At 47.3% G+C, this 20,627-nt stretch overlaps 1 protein-coding gene across 2 annotated transcripts in view; it reads right to left on the reverse strand.

The window, feature by feature from the left end:
* The window catches only part of LOC144258265 (uncharacterized), a 75,693-nt gene that overhangs the window by 53,082 nt on the left and 1,984 nt on the right, over positions 1-20,627 (reverse strand). The window contains exons 1-3 of one of the 2 annotated variants that reach the window (XM_077806705.1): positions 6,231-6,319; positions 4,996-5,095; positions 2,158-2,271 (exon numbers count right to left, since the gene is read on the reverse strand). In XM_077806705.1, coding sequence (XP_077662831.1) covers positions 2,158-2,271; positions 4,996-5,095; positions 6,231-6,269 — 253 coding nt within the window. In that variant the 5' untranslated portion in view covers positions 6,270-6,319. Of the gene's footprint in view, positions 1-2,157; positions 2,272-4,995; positions 5,096-6,230; positions 6,358-20,627 lie in introns of those variants that run through there. The other variant, XM_077806707.1, reaches the window with a different exon arrangement.

The following is a 20,627-nucleotide window of genomic DNA, read 5'->3' on the forward strand; positions in this document are numbered from 1 at the left end:
AAAAATCTGCTCTCCAACACAACCTGAAGCAACATCAGAGCAACTGGGAATGAAATCATTTGTTCCCGAAGGGGGAACTTGATGACTAACAATTGTTTTGAAATGGGGGAACAGTATAACTGTGATGCTCAGGGTTTGTTTAGACTAGGAAAAGTGATGGAGTTTAGGTCAGGTCAAGGGGAAAGCTAATGCCAAACACTGCACCTGAGCTGCATCTGCTCTACCACTAGAATTGTCCTTTTACACCAAGATCACGCACTTGAGGAGCCAAAGCCATGTACAGACCTAGTGGATGTAAGGCACGGGTAGTTTTTGACTCAGTGAAGCTTGTTGGGATCAAACCTCTCTCTCCCACCTGGAGATGATGAACATTCCTGGCAGGAGGGACACACATTCCTATGATTCAAAAGGAAAGGAGTTGACAGAAAAGATCACAGGACTGACCCCAAAGAAGGGTGAGCTGCAAAAGGCAGACGCAGGCAACTGATCTCAGGGAGCCGATAGACCACGGTGAAGATGGTGCACAGATCACTATGTGAGAATTAGCAAATGTGATTTAAAAAAAAAATCTTTGCCCAGCCCTAATCAAGGCATTTGTTACAGTTCTCTCTCACGTGGATTTTATGATGTCTAATAAGGTATGAGCTGTTTTTGAAGCTTTTCCCGCACTCAGAGCATGTGTAGGGTTTCTCTCCAATGTGGATTCGCGGATGTGTGATGAGGGTTGAGCTCTGAATGAAGCATTTCCCACGCTCAGAGCATCCATAAGGTTTCTCATGCATGTGGATTCTCCGATGTGTAATCAGGTCAGAGCTCCGACTGAAGCTTTTCCCACACTCAGAGCATATGTAGGGCCTCTCTCTTGTGTGGATTCGTTGATGTATGATGAGGGTTGAGCTCTGAATGAAGCATTTCCCACACTCAGAGCATCCATAAGGTTTCTCACCTGTGTGAATTCTCCGATGTATAATCAGCTTAGAGCTCCGACTGAAGGTTTTCCCACACTCAGAGCACGTGTAGGGTGTCTCTCCTGTTTGGATTCTACGATGTCTGCTAAACTGTGGTTGCTGACTAAAGCTTTTCCCACACTCAGAGTATGTGAAGGGCGTCTCTCCTGTGTGCTTTTTAAAATGTAAGATAAGGTGTGAGTGCTGACTAAAGCTTTTCCCACACTCAGAGCATGTGTAGGGCTTCTCTCCTGTGTGGATTCTACGATGTCTGATAAGGTTTGAGCTCTGATTGAAGCTTTTCCCGCAGTCAGAGCATGTGTAGGGCGTCTCTCCTGTGTGGATTCGCTCATGTGTGATAAGGTTTGAGCTCCGATTGAAGCTTTTCCCACACTCAGAGCATGTGTAGGGTTTCTCTCCAGTGTGGGTTCTCCAATGTGTGATAAGGGTTGAGCGCTGACTAAAGCTTTTTCCACATTCAGAGCATGTGTAGGGTTTCTCTCCAGAGTGGGTTCTCCAATGTGTGAGAAGGTCTGAGCTCCGGTTTAAGCTTTTCCCACATTCATGGCAAGTGTAGCGTGTCTCTTCCAAGTTGATTCTCTCACATGTAATAAGGTCTGAGTGGCCACTCAAGTTTTCCTCTGGCCTCTGCCGAGCCTCACAGGCTTTTGCTTTTTCTGGGAGTGCACAACTCCTGGAAACATTCCCTTTGGATCTTCCTGATAACGTTCCATGTGGTTCTACTTGTTCAGCATCTTCCTCCTGGGGTTTCTCCTCCTCATTCTCAGTCACCATCCCATCACTTGATAGGAGACAGAGAGAATTCAGAGATAGGTCACTCCCTGCACCGGAAAGAAAGGAAATCTCAGACAGAGGAATGGAAAAAGGGATGAACAAACCAAAATATGTGTGGGAGATATCAAACCTATCAGGAGCTGATTTTCCCCAAACCCTTTCCTAGAGGAGAGAAGAAGGGATCAGTTTTGGTCTGCATCTCACCAGAACACTCAGGGGAAAGCGAGATTGGGGAGGGACCTGCTGCCAGTCGGCAGTCAGAATAGGTGGGAAGCCATGAGTGACATCTGCCATAATGATTCCATTCTGCAGGGAACTATCCTGAAGTTGGAGAGCTCACAAGGTCTTTGTAGGGCATCCCATATGTTTCCTGCATTCCCAAACAGTTTTTGAGTTGGTTTAACCAATTCCTCACCTGTGCAGGCAGCTCTCCGGAGCACTTCTTTCTCAGAGCCCTGGAGGTCTGGGACCCAGGGCTCTTCCCCTTGTTCCAGCTGCAAGATCACATCAGGTTTGGGAACTGGAAACCCTACTCCAAGGAAAGAAAACAAGGGAGGTCAGTGGAATTTGTGGGATACCTGTCGCAAAGAATATTCCATGGTTTTAATCCCAACTTATTTTTAAGCAGTAACATTCCAAGGCCATCTTCTTTGGCTCAAAGTGGCAGGATAGTTATTATTCTAAATCCTTAGTGCCTAAGGAGCGACTAACAGTGGGTCCCCATTGTTCTAGGCAAAGTACAAATAGAGAATAGTAGATGGCCCATGGCCTGAAGAATTTACCATCTAAATAGACAAGACAGACACAGAAGGGGGAAGGGGTACAACCTACTGTTAGAATATAGGTATTCAAGACTGCCTGTAAAGCTTATACTTTAAGAACTTAGGTGTATTTTTATCACTTAACTACTGAAAAGGGGTATAAAAACAAAGAATCAAAATCACAGTCCACCTGTGTGTGGGCATTCTCTCACGAGGATAGTCTTAGGCCTTATTATTAGGCTAAGGCCTTTGGCTCAGCAGCAGGGGCAGCCATAAGCTGGGAAGCATCGGGTCACATCCTCACATCCCAAACCAGTCACATTGAAATAAGGTGGTATTGGGCTGTTAGGAAGACGATCCTGTCTGGATAGTGCCCATCACCACCAGATAAAGAAACAGATCTTAAGATGGTTAAAGAAAACGTAGTTTGATAGCATCCTGTCTGGCAAGAAATCACTTATCAATGGTTGTGGTTGTGAAACCCTCATTTCTGTATTGTTTTATCTTTATGGCCACCACTTTTACCTTGTTAATCAGTCTGGTTCTCAAACTGTTTCTGTCTCCTATATAATTAATTTTGCCAGGTGTACGTTAATTAGGGTAATGGGATATAATTGGTTAGAGATTTGTGTTACAACATGTTCAGATTGGTTAGTTAAATTTCAGTACAATGCTTGGTTAAGGTATAGCTGAGAATATTACTGTATAAACCTGTGAGCTCTGCCAGCAGGTCCAGCTGAACGACACTCCTCTTCAGAGACTGTTCCTCATTAATGCTTCAATGCACCTCATAAGGCACACTGTCATGGATCTGTGCAATGCCTGGGCTTTTAAACAGCCCTTGGGAAGCCTCTGGCTTCAACACTCCTATTTCAACCTGTGAGCTCTCCCAGCAGGTCCAGCTGAATGACACTCCTCTTCAGAGACTGTTCCCTAGTCAATGCACAGAGCAAGTTTGTGCTGTGACACTGGGCAGACTTTTAAAATACAGCAGGGTTTATTAGTCAACTGAAACACAGCACTGGAAAGCCCTTAGATTAGGACAGGGAAGCGAAGAAGACAATATAATCCATACTGGCCAATGCCCTTGAGCCATGCTGCTGAAGAAAACAGTTTGGTTTCTTTTCACTGTGCCTGTCCATTAGTCTTCGCTCCGGCAGAGCTCCCTGTGTCTGCGAGCCCAGTTCTTCCTGCTCCCAAAAACATAACGAGTCCATGTATGCTTCACTCAGCCAAGCAGAGATCCTCCCATGGACAGGTGACAATTATTCCCTTGTCTATGTCGGGTATTCCATTGATGTAGGTTGGTCCCAGCCAGTCCTTAGTGACCCATTCATATCACCCCATGACAGCTACATGACAAAAAACCTCATGTCTCCTGCTCTTTATAATCATAGCAATACCAATCATAGAGGGAAACTGAGGTGTGTATTGGCATCATACATGTATCACTAAAATACCCACCTCTATCACACACACACACACACACACAGCTCACTGCCCTTGGAGAGAAAGCAAAGCACAGGAGCTGGAGGTTAGTCCAGTGAACACAGTGGAGGACAAGCTGCAATCCCCAAACCCTGGTCAAAAAGGAGAGGCATGTGGGTCCCGACCCATAGAGATGGGCTGGCTAGAGGCCTGATACCTGAGAGGGCATTCCTTGAGCCGACCATGGAGGCGGTTCAAAGGCTTAACTACCCCAGAACTGTGACATCGCAAAAGCACATTCTGGGGAATGAGGAAATCTAGTGACTCAGGTGTAATGGGAGAGAGAATGAAACTCTCCCAGTGTGTGGAGAAGGCTGGGGAATTAAACACAAAATTTTGGGAGCAACAGCCTCTAATTCTTCCAGAAAAGGAGAATGTAAGAAACAAGAACTGGGCCGTGCAACCTCAGGAGGATCAGGCTCAAAAATCCAAGGAGCCTGGAGGGAAGACAGCTTGTGGCTGCTGCAGATGGGGAGTGGGGGGAAAAGACTCTCCAAACTCTCACTCCTGTTGACCCCAACCTGATTTTATGATCTATGACGTAGTCTCTTGTCTTGTGGGCAATTTTATACTCGCTAGAGGTAAAATGTCATGATCAGAGTGTTGCTTATTAGCTTGGAACATGGGTGGAGGGGCAAGGAGGTGAACAGAAATAAATGGGTTATTAAGGGTAGGGACTACACTACAGCCTAGATCAAAGTTCGGAGATCGATCCACCGATGGTCGATGTAGAGGGTCTAGTAAAGACCCACCAAAACATCTGCAGAACGCTCTCCAGTCGACCCCTGTACTCTACTTACCTTATTCTTCTCGTCAGGGGTAGACCCTGCGGCAACTTGACCTAAGGTACATCGACTGCAGCTACATTATTCAGGGAGCTGGAGTTGCACAGTGTAGGTCGACTTACCGTGGAAGTGTAGACATAGCCTAAGCTTGCTACAGTTAAGGGCCTTATATTAGGCTGAGGCTTTGTGGGAGTAGTTATGCTGAAGTCTGGGATTTACCTGAACAGGCGTAAGGAGAGAATCCTAGGTCAGATATTTTGCACCCTCGTTTTGAGAGACTAACGAGTAACCACAAACAGGTGCAATACGCCACAGGATTCTGAAAGAAGGAAGTTTGGGGCGGGCTTTCACAATTAGGTTGCTATGCAGTGCCTCAGCAGTTGTACCCCATTCATATAAATAACTGTGAGTCGCCGTGGACAAGGGCAAGCTGTACCCCAATACATAATCTTATGGGTGTAAAAATTGTACAGGCTAGACTGCCACCCTGTGACATCATCAACAAAGTGCCCATTTGTGCCTGGGTAGGGGCCCTGCTATGGGAGGGAGCAATGCAGCAAGGACTGGGGATCGGTGGCCAGGGTCTCTGTGCGTAGACATGGGGAGGGGGGTAATGAGTGGGAGAGGGAGGTCAAGAGTTAAAATAATAGTATTTGGGGGGGAAATGTATAATGAAGTGAAACTGAACAGAAATAAAACTGGAGTGTAGGCTCTAAAGCAACAAGGCTTGGGTAGGGATTCGGGGTTAAAGGTCTGGGATCCCCCACAGCTCTAGATCCCCAAACCTCTCCTCCCTCCCACTGACTCACCCAGCCCACTTCCTGGGTGCCCTTCCTCCACACTCCCCTCCCCTTCTTCCCATTACTCTCAGCCGGCACCACCTCCCGGCACCGTGGGAACTTCTTGTGATCCCTCCTCATCTCTCACTACCACATCCCTCCCTGCTGCTTCTGAGCTCTTACCCTGCACACACCCTCCCCACGTCCTGGAACCCCAGAATTATCTACTCCCCTGCTTCTCCTCCCCTCCCACAGCTCTGTTCTCCCTTCACCCGTGGGGTCCTGAAGGGCAAGATTATTCGCTCTCCTATCAAAAGAGGAGCTCATCTGACTGTCACACAAGCCATGCAGAGTCATACACCTATTTACTCAATTTAGAATTCTACAGGTGACATATTTTCCTCTTAAAATGAGGAAAATGCATGAAAGCTACAGTTATTAATGTAGTTATTAATGTATCCAATAAGGATACATTAAATGCAATTTTAAAATGACTGACAGCACCAAAAAGCACATATCCAAAAATTATACTAGTGGGTGAGAGATAAGGCAAAAAAAGGGGGGGCAAGGAAACTTCTCAAAACTTCTGTGATGAATAAACGTGTAAAGTTATTACAACTCAGGTTCTTTAGAGACCCCACAGCTTCTAATAACCGAAGGCACAGGACTCCTTACCCAGCAAGACCATCGTCTCATAGTTGTCCTGCATGACATCCCTGTAGAAGGCTCTCTGAGTGGGGTCCAGCAGAGCCCATTCCCCCTTGGTGAAATACACGGCCACTTCCTCGAAACTCACTGGCCCCTGAAAGAGAAAGAGTCCAACACTCAGTACCTGCTGCCCCAGTCACAACCCCACTAGTCACAGAACAGCACCACCAGGTAAATGGAAGCTACGAGGCACATGTTAACTGAGTCCCAGCCCACCTTACTTAGAGCAGCCAGGAGGCATCAGAAGGTAGAAAGAGAGAATCTTTGTGTTTCCCAGCTGGCAGACAGAGGCAGGGTCTTCACATTTATCACATAGCTACTAGCCAGAGCTTGATAGAGGAGATGGGGCTGTCTCTGAACCCTGCTGGTGACTCCCTGGTAGGAATCCCAACACTCTCCAAATAAAATATATGGAAGAAAGGGGAAGTCAAGTGTAAAGAATAAAAGTTAGAAGGTCAGAATTGTAGAAAATTGGTAAGTGAAGCTATCAGAAATCAATGATCAATCAATGAAAATAAGAAGGAAGTTTTTAGAAGTATATTAAGTACAAAATTAATCCTAACAATAGTAGTGGTAAATGACTAGACAGAAATGGCAGAATTATCAAAAATAATGCAGAAGAGGTAAAAGCGTTCAATAAATATTTCTGTCCTGGATTTGGAGAAAAACAGATGATCTACTAATATCATAAGATGTTGATACAAACATGACACATGCACACAAATAGGAAAATCATATTCAGCAAATCATAACAATTTCCCCATAGGATTTTTCCCCGCTAATGGATATTTTAGGTTCTCCCACACTGTGAAGCACAGAGTGATCTTATTCCAGTACAGGCCTAGCCCCCTCCCACCAGGGTGTAACCCTCTGACACAGGGCGAAACCCTCCCAGTAACAGAATCTTTCGATTCTACTTATAAAGTTTGCGATGATGCCAAGCTGGGAGAGGTTACAAGTGCTTTGGAGGATACAATTAAAATTCAAATTGATCTGGACAAACTGGAGAAATCGTCTGAAGTATATAGGATGAAATTCAATAAGGAAAAATCCAAAGTACTTCACTTAGGAAGGAACAATCAGTTGCACACATACAAAATGGGAGATGACTGCCTAGGAAGGAGTACTGTGGAAAGAGAACTGGGGGTCATAGTGGATCACAAGTTAAATTGTTCTTCTTCACCTCTGAGGATAAGACAAGAAGCAATGGGCTTAAATTGCAGAAAGGACGGTTTTGGTTGGACATTAGGAAAAACTTCCTAACTGTCAGAGTGGTTAAGCACTGGAATAAATTGCTTTGGGAGGTTGTGGAATCTCCATCGTTGGGGATTTTTAAGAGCAGGCTGCACAAACACCTCTCAGGGACGGTGAGATAATACTTAGTCCTGCCTTGGGTGAAGGGGACTGGACCTAAGCGACCTCTGGAGATCCCTTCCAGTTTTATGATTCTGTAAACCAAAGGCCAGAGAAAAGCAGAATCAAAGAAGTCACTTTGGGGGATCCTCCCTGTCATTGTCCCCAAGGCAGCTGTCTCAGGTTTACAAAGTCGTTTGATGCTCCAGCCTTTATGCAGTCTCTCCTGGGAGTGCCCCCCTTCATGGGCTGGGCTTAGTTTTAAAGCTTTTGGAAAACATGACCCCACGGGCTGTGAGACAGGACCTTCTTGCCTCAGCACACCTTGTTTCTTTCTGTGGTTCCCCAGTGAGTCCAAATGAGTAGATCCTCCTGATAGAGACTGTGAACATCAGAATGGCCCACCGAGGGAGACCAATGGTCCATCTAGATCTGTGGCCAATGCCAGGTTCATCAGAGGGAATGAACAGAACAGGGAATCATCAAGTGATCCATCCCCTGTCCCCCATTCCCAGCTTCTGGCAAACAGAGGCTAGAGACACCAACCCTGCCCATCCTGCCTGTGACACTAACAGATGAGGTGTTAGCTTTTGAAAAAGCTCCCAAGTCTTAACTGAACATGGACAAACACAAAGCTGGAATCAGTCTGGCTCACCTGTGTTACTACTGTTAAAACAGGGATGAGAATTATAAGAATGTGTTTAGTGTTTAGACTTTATTGAACGCTTGTGAGTTGCTGCCTGGGTTAATATCTGACTAGCTGCATTGTGAGCCTCTGTGGCTCTGTAAATCACCGGACAGGAGAGAGACTTTACCTCGGTGAAGGGCTGATTGCCAACAGAATGTGTTACACCCTGCCTGGCAGGAAAGGTCCATCAACACCAGACTATTATGGAATATTAAAGACGACAAAAGACTGTTGTTGTGCTCTTGACTTTCCATTAGCCGAGTTCCCAGAAGCAAACCGCACATGGCAGGAAGGGGATAAAAAACCCCCTACAGAAGGAACTGATGATGTGTATGCTGCTTGGACTCTGGGGGGCAAAGTTTCTAGGCATAAGCAAGAGATCCCCAGCTCCTTAGCCTGGGTTAGTCCTAAAGAATATGTTGAGCTTGCTTATTAGAGAAGCTTCTATTACCTTTTGAAATTTAAGACTAACTCATCTGCTTTAACCTTGTAAACAACTCTCATTTTCTTTTAAATAAATCTAAATACAGGTTATTACAGGCCTGGCTACAAATGTTGTCTTTGTTGTGAGTTCGAAGATTCTGTTCACCAAAGGAAGTGACTGATCCTTTGGGACTGGCAGTAACATGAACATTGCTGTGATTCGTGGCGTAAGGTAGTGGTTCTCAACCAGGGGTCGGGGGCCCACTGTGGGGCCACTAGCAGGTTTCAGGGGGCTGTCAAGCAAGCCTGTATTAGACTCGCTGAGGCCCAGGGCAGAAAGCTGAAATCCCAGCGCATGAGGCTGAAGTCCAGGGCCCTGAGCCCCACCACCAGGGGCTGAACCAAAAGCCTAAGAAATGTAGCTTTGTGGGGGCCCCTGTGGCATGGGGCCCCAGGCAGTTACCCTGCTTGCTACCCCATAATGCCAGCCCTGGCTTTTCTATGCAGAAAACCAGTTATTGTGGCCCACATGGGCTGTGGAGTTTTTATAGCATGTTGGGGGGGCCTCAGAAAGGAAAAGGTGGAGAACCCCTGTTGTAAGGGACCATCTGTCACAAAGGTGAGCTCACCTACATGGTGAGATCTACGGGATGACCCAAGGGGACTGTCTGTGATTCCATGTTAATGCTGTTACAGTGCCTGAAGCCTTTACACCAGATACTTGGCTGGTGAAATCTACATATCGACCTCACAATCAATTTGGGGTTTGTTCCCTGCTTCTTACCAGTCTGCCTGAGGCTGGTGCTCATGCTCTCGAGTCGCTGAAGACAGCGTTACAGGGACTTACGGGCGCAACGCCACCAGCAGCAATTGGCAGCCATGCAGAGCAGGCTTTCCAGTGACAGAGTGTGGGCCAAATGGTCCATGGACTCAGTCAAGCCCCAGTTCTCCTCCAGTGCACATCAGCATCCCGGCAACCTTCGAGGAGGGTCAAGGCTGCCACTCGTTCAGTGATGATGGATCTCCAGCAGAGCATCACCCGCACCCCATGACCCGCCTTGTCTCCCGAGACAGAGGTGAGTTACGGAGGGTGCATAATGGATCCTTGGGGGGCGGGGGTAGGGAAAGGGATAACAAAACACACCTTCCGGGGGTCACCCCTCAGGCCTTCAGGAAGTGAAGGTGACAGGCATTGTGGTGGCTGTAAAGGGGGAGTGGAGGGAGTGGAAGCAGGAGGGAGCAGCACCCCCTCAAAGGCAATGTTGCCAGTGGGTCTCCCCACCACATCAGGCATGGGGCTGATAGGGAGTCTTTCCCTCGGCCTAGGTGCCTGTGAAGGGCTATATAAACCCCACACTGTCACAGAAGGGGTTAAACTGCTGCCGTAATCTGGACTGGCCATATCCTCCACACCTGCAAACCATGCCAGGACTGGAGCAGGAGTTAACAGGAGAGACCTACTCTACTCAGAGGGGGACAACCCTGGGAAGGGAACAGTCTGTAGAGGATCTCCAGCCCCAAAGAGAGGGCTGGCAACATTCAGGGCTCTGCCTTCACTGAGGGAGGCCCAGCAGTTTGGCACCAGTTCGATGGGCTGGACAGTCTCTCACTGGGGGATGACAGCAGCCTGGCACATGGAATAGATATGGGGTGGCCTGGGGAGCAGAAAGCGGGGCAGCATCCCAGACAGCACACCGAGAAGGGAAATGGAGAGGGGACGAGGGGCACTGAAGTGAACTCAGCACCCGTCCTGAAAGCCATTGGCAGAAAGTTGTCCTCTCCCTGGCCTACGGGGGTTAGCAGTGACACAGAGATCCCTTGGCAAAGGGTCAATTGGTCTTTGCCAGCAGTTCTCACCTGAGACCTGAAAAACCCATCACACCAAACACATCTCTCTGAGGATGGTCATGTGAGGTGTCTCCAGAAAGCTCGTAACTGCTCAAGACTCATAACGACTGAGAGATCAATGTATGGGTCATATGTAACGAAAGAAGTGTTTATATTGAAAATTTACTTTATGGACTTGGAATGGAAAATCAATTACTCAGAGGTAACAGGTCCCGGGACTGGCCCATCCACCCAAGAGGGAGTTGTCACTTCTCATGAGTCAGCTGGCAAGGTAATACAGTGCTCAAGTGACCAGCCTTGCTCCCTCCCAAACTATCAATGGAAAACCATGGGGGCACCACCAAACAACTGAAACTGGGGTCGGGGAGCTCAAGGTAACACAAATTTAATCATCTGAATTCCAAAATATGAATAGTTTAAAGGTAGATGTCACCCGTGTATGGTGTGGAGGGGCAGGCCAGAGTGTATAGGGGAGGGGCAGACTGGGCAGAGCTAGGGCATGGCTGGACCAGGGGCAGGAGGCCCAGCTGGAAGTAGCAGTGAGGGACCCAGCTCAGTGTGCAGATCAGGCTACCTCAGGTCCAAGGTAACATGCACCAGACCATATGCAGCTGTTGCCTGTAATACGTGTGTGCAGCGCCTAGGACAGCTGACAGCTACTGGGTCCTACAGTGCTCAGAGAGGGCTGGAGGGGATGGACAAGAAGGGGAGACAGATCTGGAAATGGTGGCAGGAGGAGGAGGTGGAGAAGGAGAGAGGCATTGGAAAGCATGACCATTATTCCCATTCCACCATAAGAAAAAGAACAGGAGAGGGAAGCAGCACTTTAGAATCACCCAGCAGCTGTCAGGGTTCCCTCCCCACTCTGAGCTCTAGGGTACAGATGTGGGGACCCGCATGAAAGACCCCCTATTTCTACTAGCTTAGGTTAAAAACTTCCCCAAGATACAAATTCCTTTTGTCCTTGGATGGTATGCTGCCACCACCAAGTGATTTAAACAAACATTCAGGGAGGGCCACTTGGAGCCCTATCTCCCCCAAATATCCACCCAAGCCCTTACACCCCCTTTCCTGGGGAGGCTTGAGAATAATATCCTAACCAATTGGTTACGAAGTGAGCACAAACCGAACCCCTTGCGTCTATAGGACACTGAAAAATCAATCCGGTACTTAAAAGAAGAATTTTATTTGAAGAAAAGATGAAAGAATCACCTCTGTAAAATCAGGATGAAAGATAACTTTACAGGGTAACAAAAGATTCACAAACACAGAGGAGCTCCCTCTAGGCTTAGTTTCAAAGTTACAGAAAACAGGAATAAACCTGCCTCTAGCAAAGGGAAAATTCACAAGCTAAAAACAAAAGATAATCTAACATGCCTTGCCTTGTTTACTTACTCTTTTTGCAATATTGAGCCTCATTTTAGGATATTTTAGGAGAAGGGGTTTTCTGACCTGATGCTCCTCTGCTTCCCCAGAGAACACACAAACAAAGAGAACAAAAAGAAAAGGAGTACTTGTGGCACCTTAGAGACTAACCAATGGAAATGGCCTAACCTGATGATCACTTTAGATAAGCTATTACCAGCAGGACAGTGGGGTGGGAGGAGGTATTGTTTCATATTCTCTGTGTATATATAAAGTCTGCTGCAGTTTCCACGGTATGCATCCGATGAAGTGAGCTGTAGCTCACGAAAGCTCATGCTCAAATAAATTGGTTAGTCTCTAAGGTGCCACAAGTACTCCTTTTCTTTTTGAGAATACAGACTAACACGGCTGTTACTCTGAAAAGAGAACAAACAAACCCTCCCACCCCAACTTTGCAATACTGAGCCTCATTTTAGGATGATTTTACAAGAAGGAGTTTTCTGACCTGATGCTTCTCTGCTTCCTCCGAGAACACAAACAAAGCCTCCCCCGCCCCAGATTTGAAAGTATCTTCTTTCCCCATTGTCGCTTTTGGTCAGGTGCCAACCAGGTTATTTGAGGTTCTTAACCCTTTACAGGTAAGGAGGAATTCTAGGCTACCCTTAGCTGTATGGTTATGACAGTGCCCATCACTAAAGTACTAGGGAAAACGACAATCAGGGCACACAATAAAGCACTTTATCTTTCCTAAGACGGAATTTGGTTTTAGGTGAGTTGCACCATACAGGAGCTGCTGACACCTGTTCTACACTCAGATACTTTGAGCCTGCTCCCCAAAAACAGCCGCACACTTGGTCAATTGAATTCCTCTTCACCCCTTTTTACAAGTCTTTCATCCTTTCTCACACAAGTTCCAGCTAACATTCCATATTCACTTACCCATCGTTAAGCACACAGACTGCTCTCAGATCCCACCTCGCTGCTGATCATTTCCATGGTAAACAGTCCCGTTTCCTCCTGACAACATGCCCAGCTCAGTGCAGAAATGACACAGACTGGAAGCTCAAGGTACACATGCACCTCTTTCCTTTCATTGAACACACGGGGGGACTCAGACCCAGATCGTCTCATATCACAATCACACCTCCACCAAGTTGCTCTAACTAACACCTCTACCTTTCTGTGCAGCCACACCTAACAGAGAGCGTGCAGCTGGAGTGCAGGCAGAGAACGCCCAGTGGCTGTTGGCAGCTCCAGGGGGCAGAGTTAAGGTTGCATTGGCATGCACGTTAGCTCTCTATTTCCTAGTTTTTGACTTTTGCTGAACTTGACATTCTGGCAAGGCCCAACATATCGCTGGGCAACCTGCATTAATGAAGGTGTCAGTGACTAGATGAATGTTTAGTAACTGTCCAGAAAGTGATGGGTCCCCATCCCTACCTGCCATTCACACAGGCAGCAAAGCTCTGGGCAAGGCAACTTTCAGAGGCCAAGAGAAGGGGATAGAGCTTAGAGTTTCTCTGCCAGTCAGGAAGGGGTAGCAGCGCGGGAAGACTGGCAGCTGATAGTTGGAGGGGTGAAGAGGTTTGGGGTAGGGTGGGGGCAGAAGCAGCTGGGGCTGGGCAGTCTCCATGGGGGACACTTGCTCCTCCTGTGCCCCTTCCACACCCTCTTGCGAGTAGAGAATGACCACCCTCTCCCCACCCCCAGGGGCAGCCGTGTCTCAGGACTCTCCCAAGTTGCACCCACTAACTCTCTTCCCATTTGGGGTGTAGCTCAGGGCAACAATTTCCCACCAAGATGAACCCAGCTGGCCGCAGCCGTTCTGGTGCCACAGGGGCCTCTGGTGGGTGAAGGGCAGAACTGCAGTATTTCTCGGGCAGAATGTATTTTCTTCAGGGAAAAAAAAGAAATTCCGTGCTGGACGTGAATTCTGTGCGTACTCAGTGGTGCAGAATTCCTGCATGAGTAACTCACACCCTGCACAAACATCATCTGCTCACTCCCATCTCTTCTCCCTATGTCTCCGAGTCCCAGAGCTGCCGCTGTCATTAATGCACACAGGCTTTCTCTCCCGTTAGTGCTGCCAAGACCCAATCCAGTGACAGGACTGAACCCTTGTTTTCCCATCACATGGGACAGTCTCAGCTGAGGGGGAGGTGAGAGTGGAAGGGGGTACAAAGGGAAAGGAATTGTTGCAGCCATGTTGGTCCCAGGATATCAAAGAGAGGGATTTTTAATTGGTTCTAAAAGAAATTACCTCACCCACCTTGTCTCTCCGAGAGATCTGAAAGTGGCAGAAGGAGACAAACAGGAAGACAGAGCTTAGGACTCTAAATCAAACATTTTCAATCCCCTGGAAGTAACTACATTTCCCATCTGCCCATCGGTGTATCTGAGCTCTATATGAGGGACCACCCCATCCCTCTCACAGCAGCAAGGGGAGACTGCAGCCAGCCCCTGAGGGTCCTTCCCCACCCTGGGATGTGAAGGATCCTTGTCCCTTAGGTTCCACAGTGGCCAAAGGAGTTTATTAGTACTCCCTCCCCAGACTCCCGGGTGCAGCCAGGGATAATTAGTGGGTTATGGGAATTAGAAGATGAAAATTCATTAAGAATGATATCTGTGTGTTTATTATTAAATCCCCAGACACCCACCAATCCTTGTCCTTCTTCTGATGAGCTACAAATACCTAAGGGACTCAGCTACTGATCCTCCAGTGAGTTCCTGCTCTTCCCCACTTTCTCTAGCAGCCCTTTTAAGAACAGGCCAGGGAAACATGTAAATACTTTGAACCACATTCCAGAAGCTGCTGAGTATGCACAAGTTAAAATGAAACCAAGGCTCCATCTCTCCAAGGACCTGGCTCCTAGTGCAAAATTACAGAGACTCCCCAGAAATCTGAACTAGCCACTTCATAACTGATAGAATGGTATTTATCTATTGACTTCTGGGAATTACCAATAAAAAACAACCCAGTGAAGGTGTGACATTATTGACATAAGCTGGGACCGTATAGATCATTGTTGCAACCAAAGTCCTGTAGTGGCACCAAATCTTGTAGAAAGGGAGTCAAATAAGGTGTCTAAGACAAGGTTACGGTTTGCTGGTTAGGATTATGCTATCTGTTTGCATGTATCATTTTTGTATTTAAAGATATAAGTATTGGCTCTGTACTGTCTGTAGTTCAAACTTGTGCTCTGCTTCTGGGGGTCACCCCAGACAAGTTGGTGTCAGCTCTGCCTGGCCGGCTTGATGGTCCAGTAAGGACCATCAGCTATACAACTGACCCATTGAGAGAAGGCAGACACGCCTTGTGTCTCAGCCAGGTGTGCAGGGCCCTGCCTAGGGACAGAGCTCTGAGGTGTTTCCAGGCCAGGTGATGGGCAGCTTGTCCTTGGGCCACAGACAGCAGAGACCACACGGCAAGAGACTATGAAGAGCTGCTGCAGCTCCTCCATCTGGTCTTCAATCCTGCTTCCGACCTCTGGAGGGACTTGGCTACACTGAAGCTTTGAACCAAGGACTGAATGACCCCTTCCAGCTGGGGATGTTCTCCAGAGACTTGATTTGAACCTGCAGTTTATTCCATCACTGCTGCAAGCCTGAACCAAGAACTTGGCCATCACTGTATGTCATTGATTCCATTTAACCAATTCTAGCTCTCATCTATATCTTTCTCCTTTTATGAATAAACCTTTAGATTCTAAAGGATTGGCAACAGCGTGATTTGTGGGTAAGATCTGACTTGTATATTGACCTGGGACTGGAGCTTGGTCCTTTTGGATCGAGAGAACCTTTTTTCTTTTACTGGGGTATTGGTTTTCATAACCATTTGTCCCCATAACAAGTGGTACTGGGAAACTGGAGTGTCTAGGGGAATTGATTGTGTGACTTGTGGTTAGCCAGTGGGGTAAAACCAAAGTCCTCTCTCTCTGGCTGGTTTGGTTTGCCTTAAAGGTGGAAAAACCCCAGCCTTGGGCTGTAACTGCCCTGCTTTAAGCAATTTGTCCTGAATTAGCACTCTCGGTTGGGTCCCGCCAGAACCAGCATCGTTACAGAAGGTGATACCATGAGGGAAAGATCTCATGTGTCTTTACAAATCGTTATTATCTAATTTGGGACTTTATACAGTAAAATGCCTTATTCATAGCCCTATGGCAATTGTCTGGTGTCATTACGGGGCAGAATTAAGGTTGGGTTCGTTAACTGTGAATTTCCATCCCCTAGCATATTGCAATTGCTGTTAAGTGGGTTTTGCAAAGTTCATTGTCTCTATTTCTTTCTTTTCATTTCAATAGATTATATTGATATTTATTTTTAAGCCCTTGTGTAGTGCTTACAATTTCAATGTTCAGAGCTGTGGGAAGTTATGAGGGTCATCAGACAACAATTACGTAACTACAGTAAATGCTGAGATTCAAAAAGTCAAATCTTTATAACTGTTCAAACAGAAATTGTCAATGTCACATGCAAAATATACAGTTTCAACATCCTATGACAGGGTCGGGTCAGATGGCTGTAGGAGAGTAACAGAAGGCAGATATATTAGCCCCCGGCTAAGTAGGTCCCTTTTCCCTGGGTAAGGTAACAGGGAAGGTTTTTTTTGTTTGTTTTTTTTTAAATGTAAGAACTGCTTTATTGTGATGTGTTTTGTGTAGGACAGTATAAACTGCTATATAATTCATCATTATAACAGAAAAACCAAAAAGTTAATTTTTTAATTGGGTGCCTCAGCATGGCATCCAATTTTGTGCACGTAAGCAATTATGCACACAAATACTCGTAGTTAGACACTTAACTACTGTGACAGGGTCGGGCCAGATGGCTACAGGAGAGTAATAGAAGGCAGATATATTGGCCCCCGGCTAAGTAGATCCCTTTTCCCTGCGTAATGTAACAGGGAAGGTTCCAGAACAATCAGGAACCTTCTGGAGATAATTAAGACTGGCTGCAGGTGTTCTAATCAGCCTATCAAGAAGCTGCTAGAATCAATTAAGGCAGGCTAATAAGGGCACCTGGGTTTTAAAAAGGAGCTCACTTCAGTTTGTGGTGCGTGTGTGAGGAGTTGGGAGCAAGAGGCACTAGGAGCTGAGAGTGAGAACGTGGACTGCTGGAGGACTGAGATGTACAAGCATTATCAGACACCAGGAGGAACGTCCTCTGGTGAGGATAAAGAAGATGTTGGGAGAAGGCCATGGGGACGTAGCCCAGGAAGTTGTAGCTGTCGCACAGCTGTTCCAGGAGGCAGTCTAAACAGCTGCATTCCACAGGGCCCTGGGCTGGAACCCGGAGTAGAGGGCGGGCCCGGGTTCCCCCCAAATCCTCCCAACTCCTGGTCAGACACAGGAGGAGTCGACCTGGACTGTGGGTTCAAAAAAACGGCCAAGCTGAGGGTTGCCGTGAAGTTCCAAGGGGAGCAAATCCACCAAGAAGCGCAAGACACCCCAAGGTAGAGCAGGAACTTTGTCACAATCTGTAAATCAAACTCAACTTTCTCCAGAAGCATTTTTGTATTTTACCTATACAAATAAGTTTTCATGTGTCTGTGTGTACAGTGAAATCAACATTTACCACAATTTATTAATAAAAATCCAATCCTTTCAAGCGTACTTTTAAGTAATGAAGTACTTTAATTATTTCACTTCCTAGACTGTAATGCTTGCTTTGAGGATAATTACACTGTCCTTGGGATGTATTTTACTCTCAGTAGCGTAACCCCAGCGTGATGTAGCTCCTGTCTGGGAGCTCTGCTGAGGCCAGTGGCATTATGATCAGAAGGGGACACTCTGACACATGAGGAGAGACACATGGGGGAGGGTGGAGGATGAGGTAACATGGAGACTACCAGGGTTGAACATGGCCCAGCAGAGTGTGGGGAACAAGCTCCCTCTCAGTCTCTCCTCTCTCCCACCTCCCAGACTCAGTAACTCTGATAAATCATTCCCTGAAATCTAAATAGCCCCAGTATGTGAGAGAGTGATTAACGCAGGTGCCTTAGGGGCTGCAGCGCCAACCCCCTGCCTGGACGAGGGGGATGAAGAACTGCAGTAGAAACGGGTTAGGCTAGCAAAGGGCACAGCTGATGTGGGACTGGGAGCTCAGTTGACCAATAGGCCAGAACTCATGGTGGGTTGGGACAAGAAGTTAACAGGACTCGGTAGAGGCACTTCTGTGTATTTTCCCCCTGTTTACCAGAGATCAATCTTGGGACCAATCTTATTCAGCATTTTTATTAGTGACCTTGGCACAAAAAGTGGGGGTGACACAAAGTTGGGAGGGATTGCCAACATGGAGGAGGCCAGGAATATCATCCAAGAAGATCTGCATGACCTTGAAGAAAGCTGGAGTAATAGAAATGGGATGAAAATTAATAGTGCAAAATTATTCACTTAGAGACCAACAACAAGAATTTTTGCAATTAGCTGGGGACTTATCAGTTGGAAGTGACAGAGGAGGAAAAAGACCTAGGTGTATTGGTTGATCACAAGATAATTATAAGCTGCCAATGGGACACGGCCGTGAAATAGGTTAATGCAGTCCTAGGATGCATCAGGCGAGGTATTTCCAGTAGACACAGGGCAGGGTTAGTCCTGTTATACAAGGCACTGATGAGACCTCATCTGAAATAGTGTGGGCCATTCTGGTCTCCCATGTTTAAGAAGGATGAATTCAAAGTGGAGCTGGCGCAGAGAAGAGCTACTAGGATGACCCGAGGAATGGAAAATTTACCTTATCAGAGGAGACTCAAAGAGCTTGGCTTGTTTAGCCAAACCAAAAGAAGGCTGAGGGGAGATAGCATTGCTCTCTATACATACATCACAGGGATAAATACCAGGGAAGGAGAGGAGTTATTTAGGTTAAGCACCAATGTTGGCCCTAGAACAAATGGATACTGGCCATCAGTAAGTTTTGGCTTGAAATCAGGCAAAGGTTTCTAACCATCAGAGTGAAGTTTTGGAACAGCCTCCCAAGGGGAGCAGTGGGGGCAAAAAAAACCACTGGTTTCAAGACTGAGCTGGATACCTTTATGGAGGGGATGGTACGATGGGACTGCCTACAATGCCATGTAGCCGATCTGCGACTACTAGCAGCAAATATCTCCAAAGGCCGGTGATGGGACACTAGATGGGGAGGGCTCTGAGTTACTACAGAGACTTCTTTCCCAGGTGTCTGGCTGCTGGCTCTTGCCCACATGCTCAGGGTCTAACTGATTGCCATATTTGGGGATGGGAAGGAATTTTGCTCAGACTTAGATTGGCAGAGACCCTGAGGTGGGTTTTGGGGTTTTTTTGTTTTTGTTTTTGCCTTCCTCTGCCGCATGGGGCATGGCATTTGTAGGTTACAACTGTTGGATTTTTTTGTAACTTGAAGTCTTTAAATAATTATTTGAGGACTTCATTAACTCACTCAGTGGTTAGGGGTCTATTACAGGAGTGAGTGAGGGAAGTTCTGTGGCCTGCCATGTGCAGAAGCTCAGGCTGGATGATCATGATGGTCCCTTCTGGCCTTAAAGTCTGAATCAAAAACTGTGCCTTGCATTGCACAGACACTGACGGTGATCAAGGCCCCATTGTGCTGCACATGGCAGAGAACCTGACTGAGATCAGCACCCCCATTGTGCTGGGCACTGCACAGACAGAGAGGGACAGTCCTTCCCCCAAACAGATCACAATCCAAGTAGACAATGGGTAGGAGGAAAACAGAGAGGGGCTGGGACTCCCCAAGGTCACCAAGCAGGTCAGTGACGGAGCCAGGAACAGACCCCGCTAACTCCAGAGCCCCGTCACCCGCAGCTTGGAAAGGTCCCCAGATCCCCACTGTATTAGGCTGCGGGAAGAGGTGGTTTGTCCAGGGATGCACAGGCTGTCCTGGCAGGGCAGCTCAGCTGCAGTCCCTGCACACGGCTGGGGGGGTGTCCCCTGGGTCAGGAGAAGTCAGTGTCCAGTCCTGTGGGGCTGTGCTCCTGGCTCGTACCTCCAGCACTCACTGCTGCCCCTCCGTTACCAGCTGCACTGTTCAGCCAGCCCCAGGCCTCAGTGAGGTCACTGTCCCCCTCCCCACCCCAAACCGTCCGATTGGGACATGGTGCACCCGTGCCAATCAGACTGCACTAGTGTAAATTGTGTCTGTACTAAGGGTTTGCACCAGTGCCTAAAACACCAGCGTGGCAGAGACCTTCAGTACCCAAAAGAGCATTAGAACTGGGATCTCTTTCTAGCTCTGTCACGGACAGCCTGCGTGACCTTGGACACGTCAATGTTTCTCCTCCCAACTTTCGTCTATTTACCCAGCTGCCCACTCACTGGGGTCTCCTCTCTCTCTCCAGAGCTGCTCACCCCTAAAGTCTGTGTGGGTGTCCCCAGGGCCAAGGTACGTGAGCTCTGGAAGAGTCTTACAAGGGCGGCTGTGGAGTCTCTTTCCTGGAAGTTTTTAAGAACAGGTAGGACAAAACTCTGCAACAGAAAATCTACATATACTTGGTCCTGCCTTGGCAGAGAGTGCTGCACTTGATGACATCTTGAGGTCCTGTCCAGCCCTACATTTCTATGATGCTATACAATATATACATAGAAAAACACAACCTACAGAATAAAACCCACCACAACATAGTGTCAGGCAATTCAGAAGGAAAAGAAATAAAAAAGCAATGCTACCCTTCCCAGCATGAAATGACAATACAAAAG

Source organism: Eretmochelys imbricata, chromosome 28, assembly GCF_965152235.1.
Source record: "Eretmochelys imbricata isolate rEreImb1 chromosome 28, rEreImb1.hap1, whole genome shotgun sequence".
NCBI lineage: Eukaryota > Metazoa > Chordata > Testudines > Cheloniidae > Eretmochelys > Eretmochelys imbricata.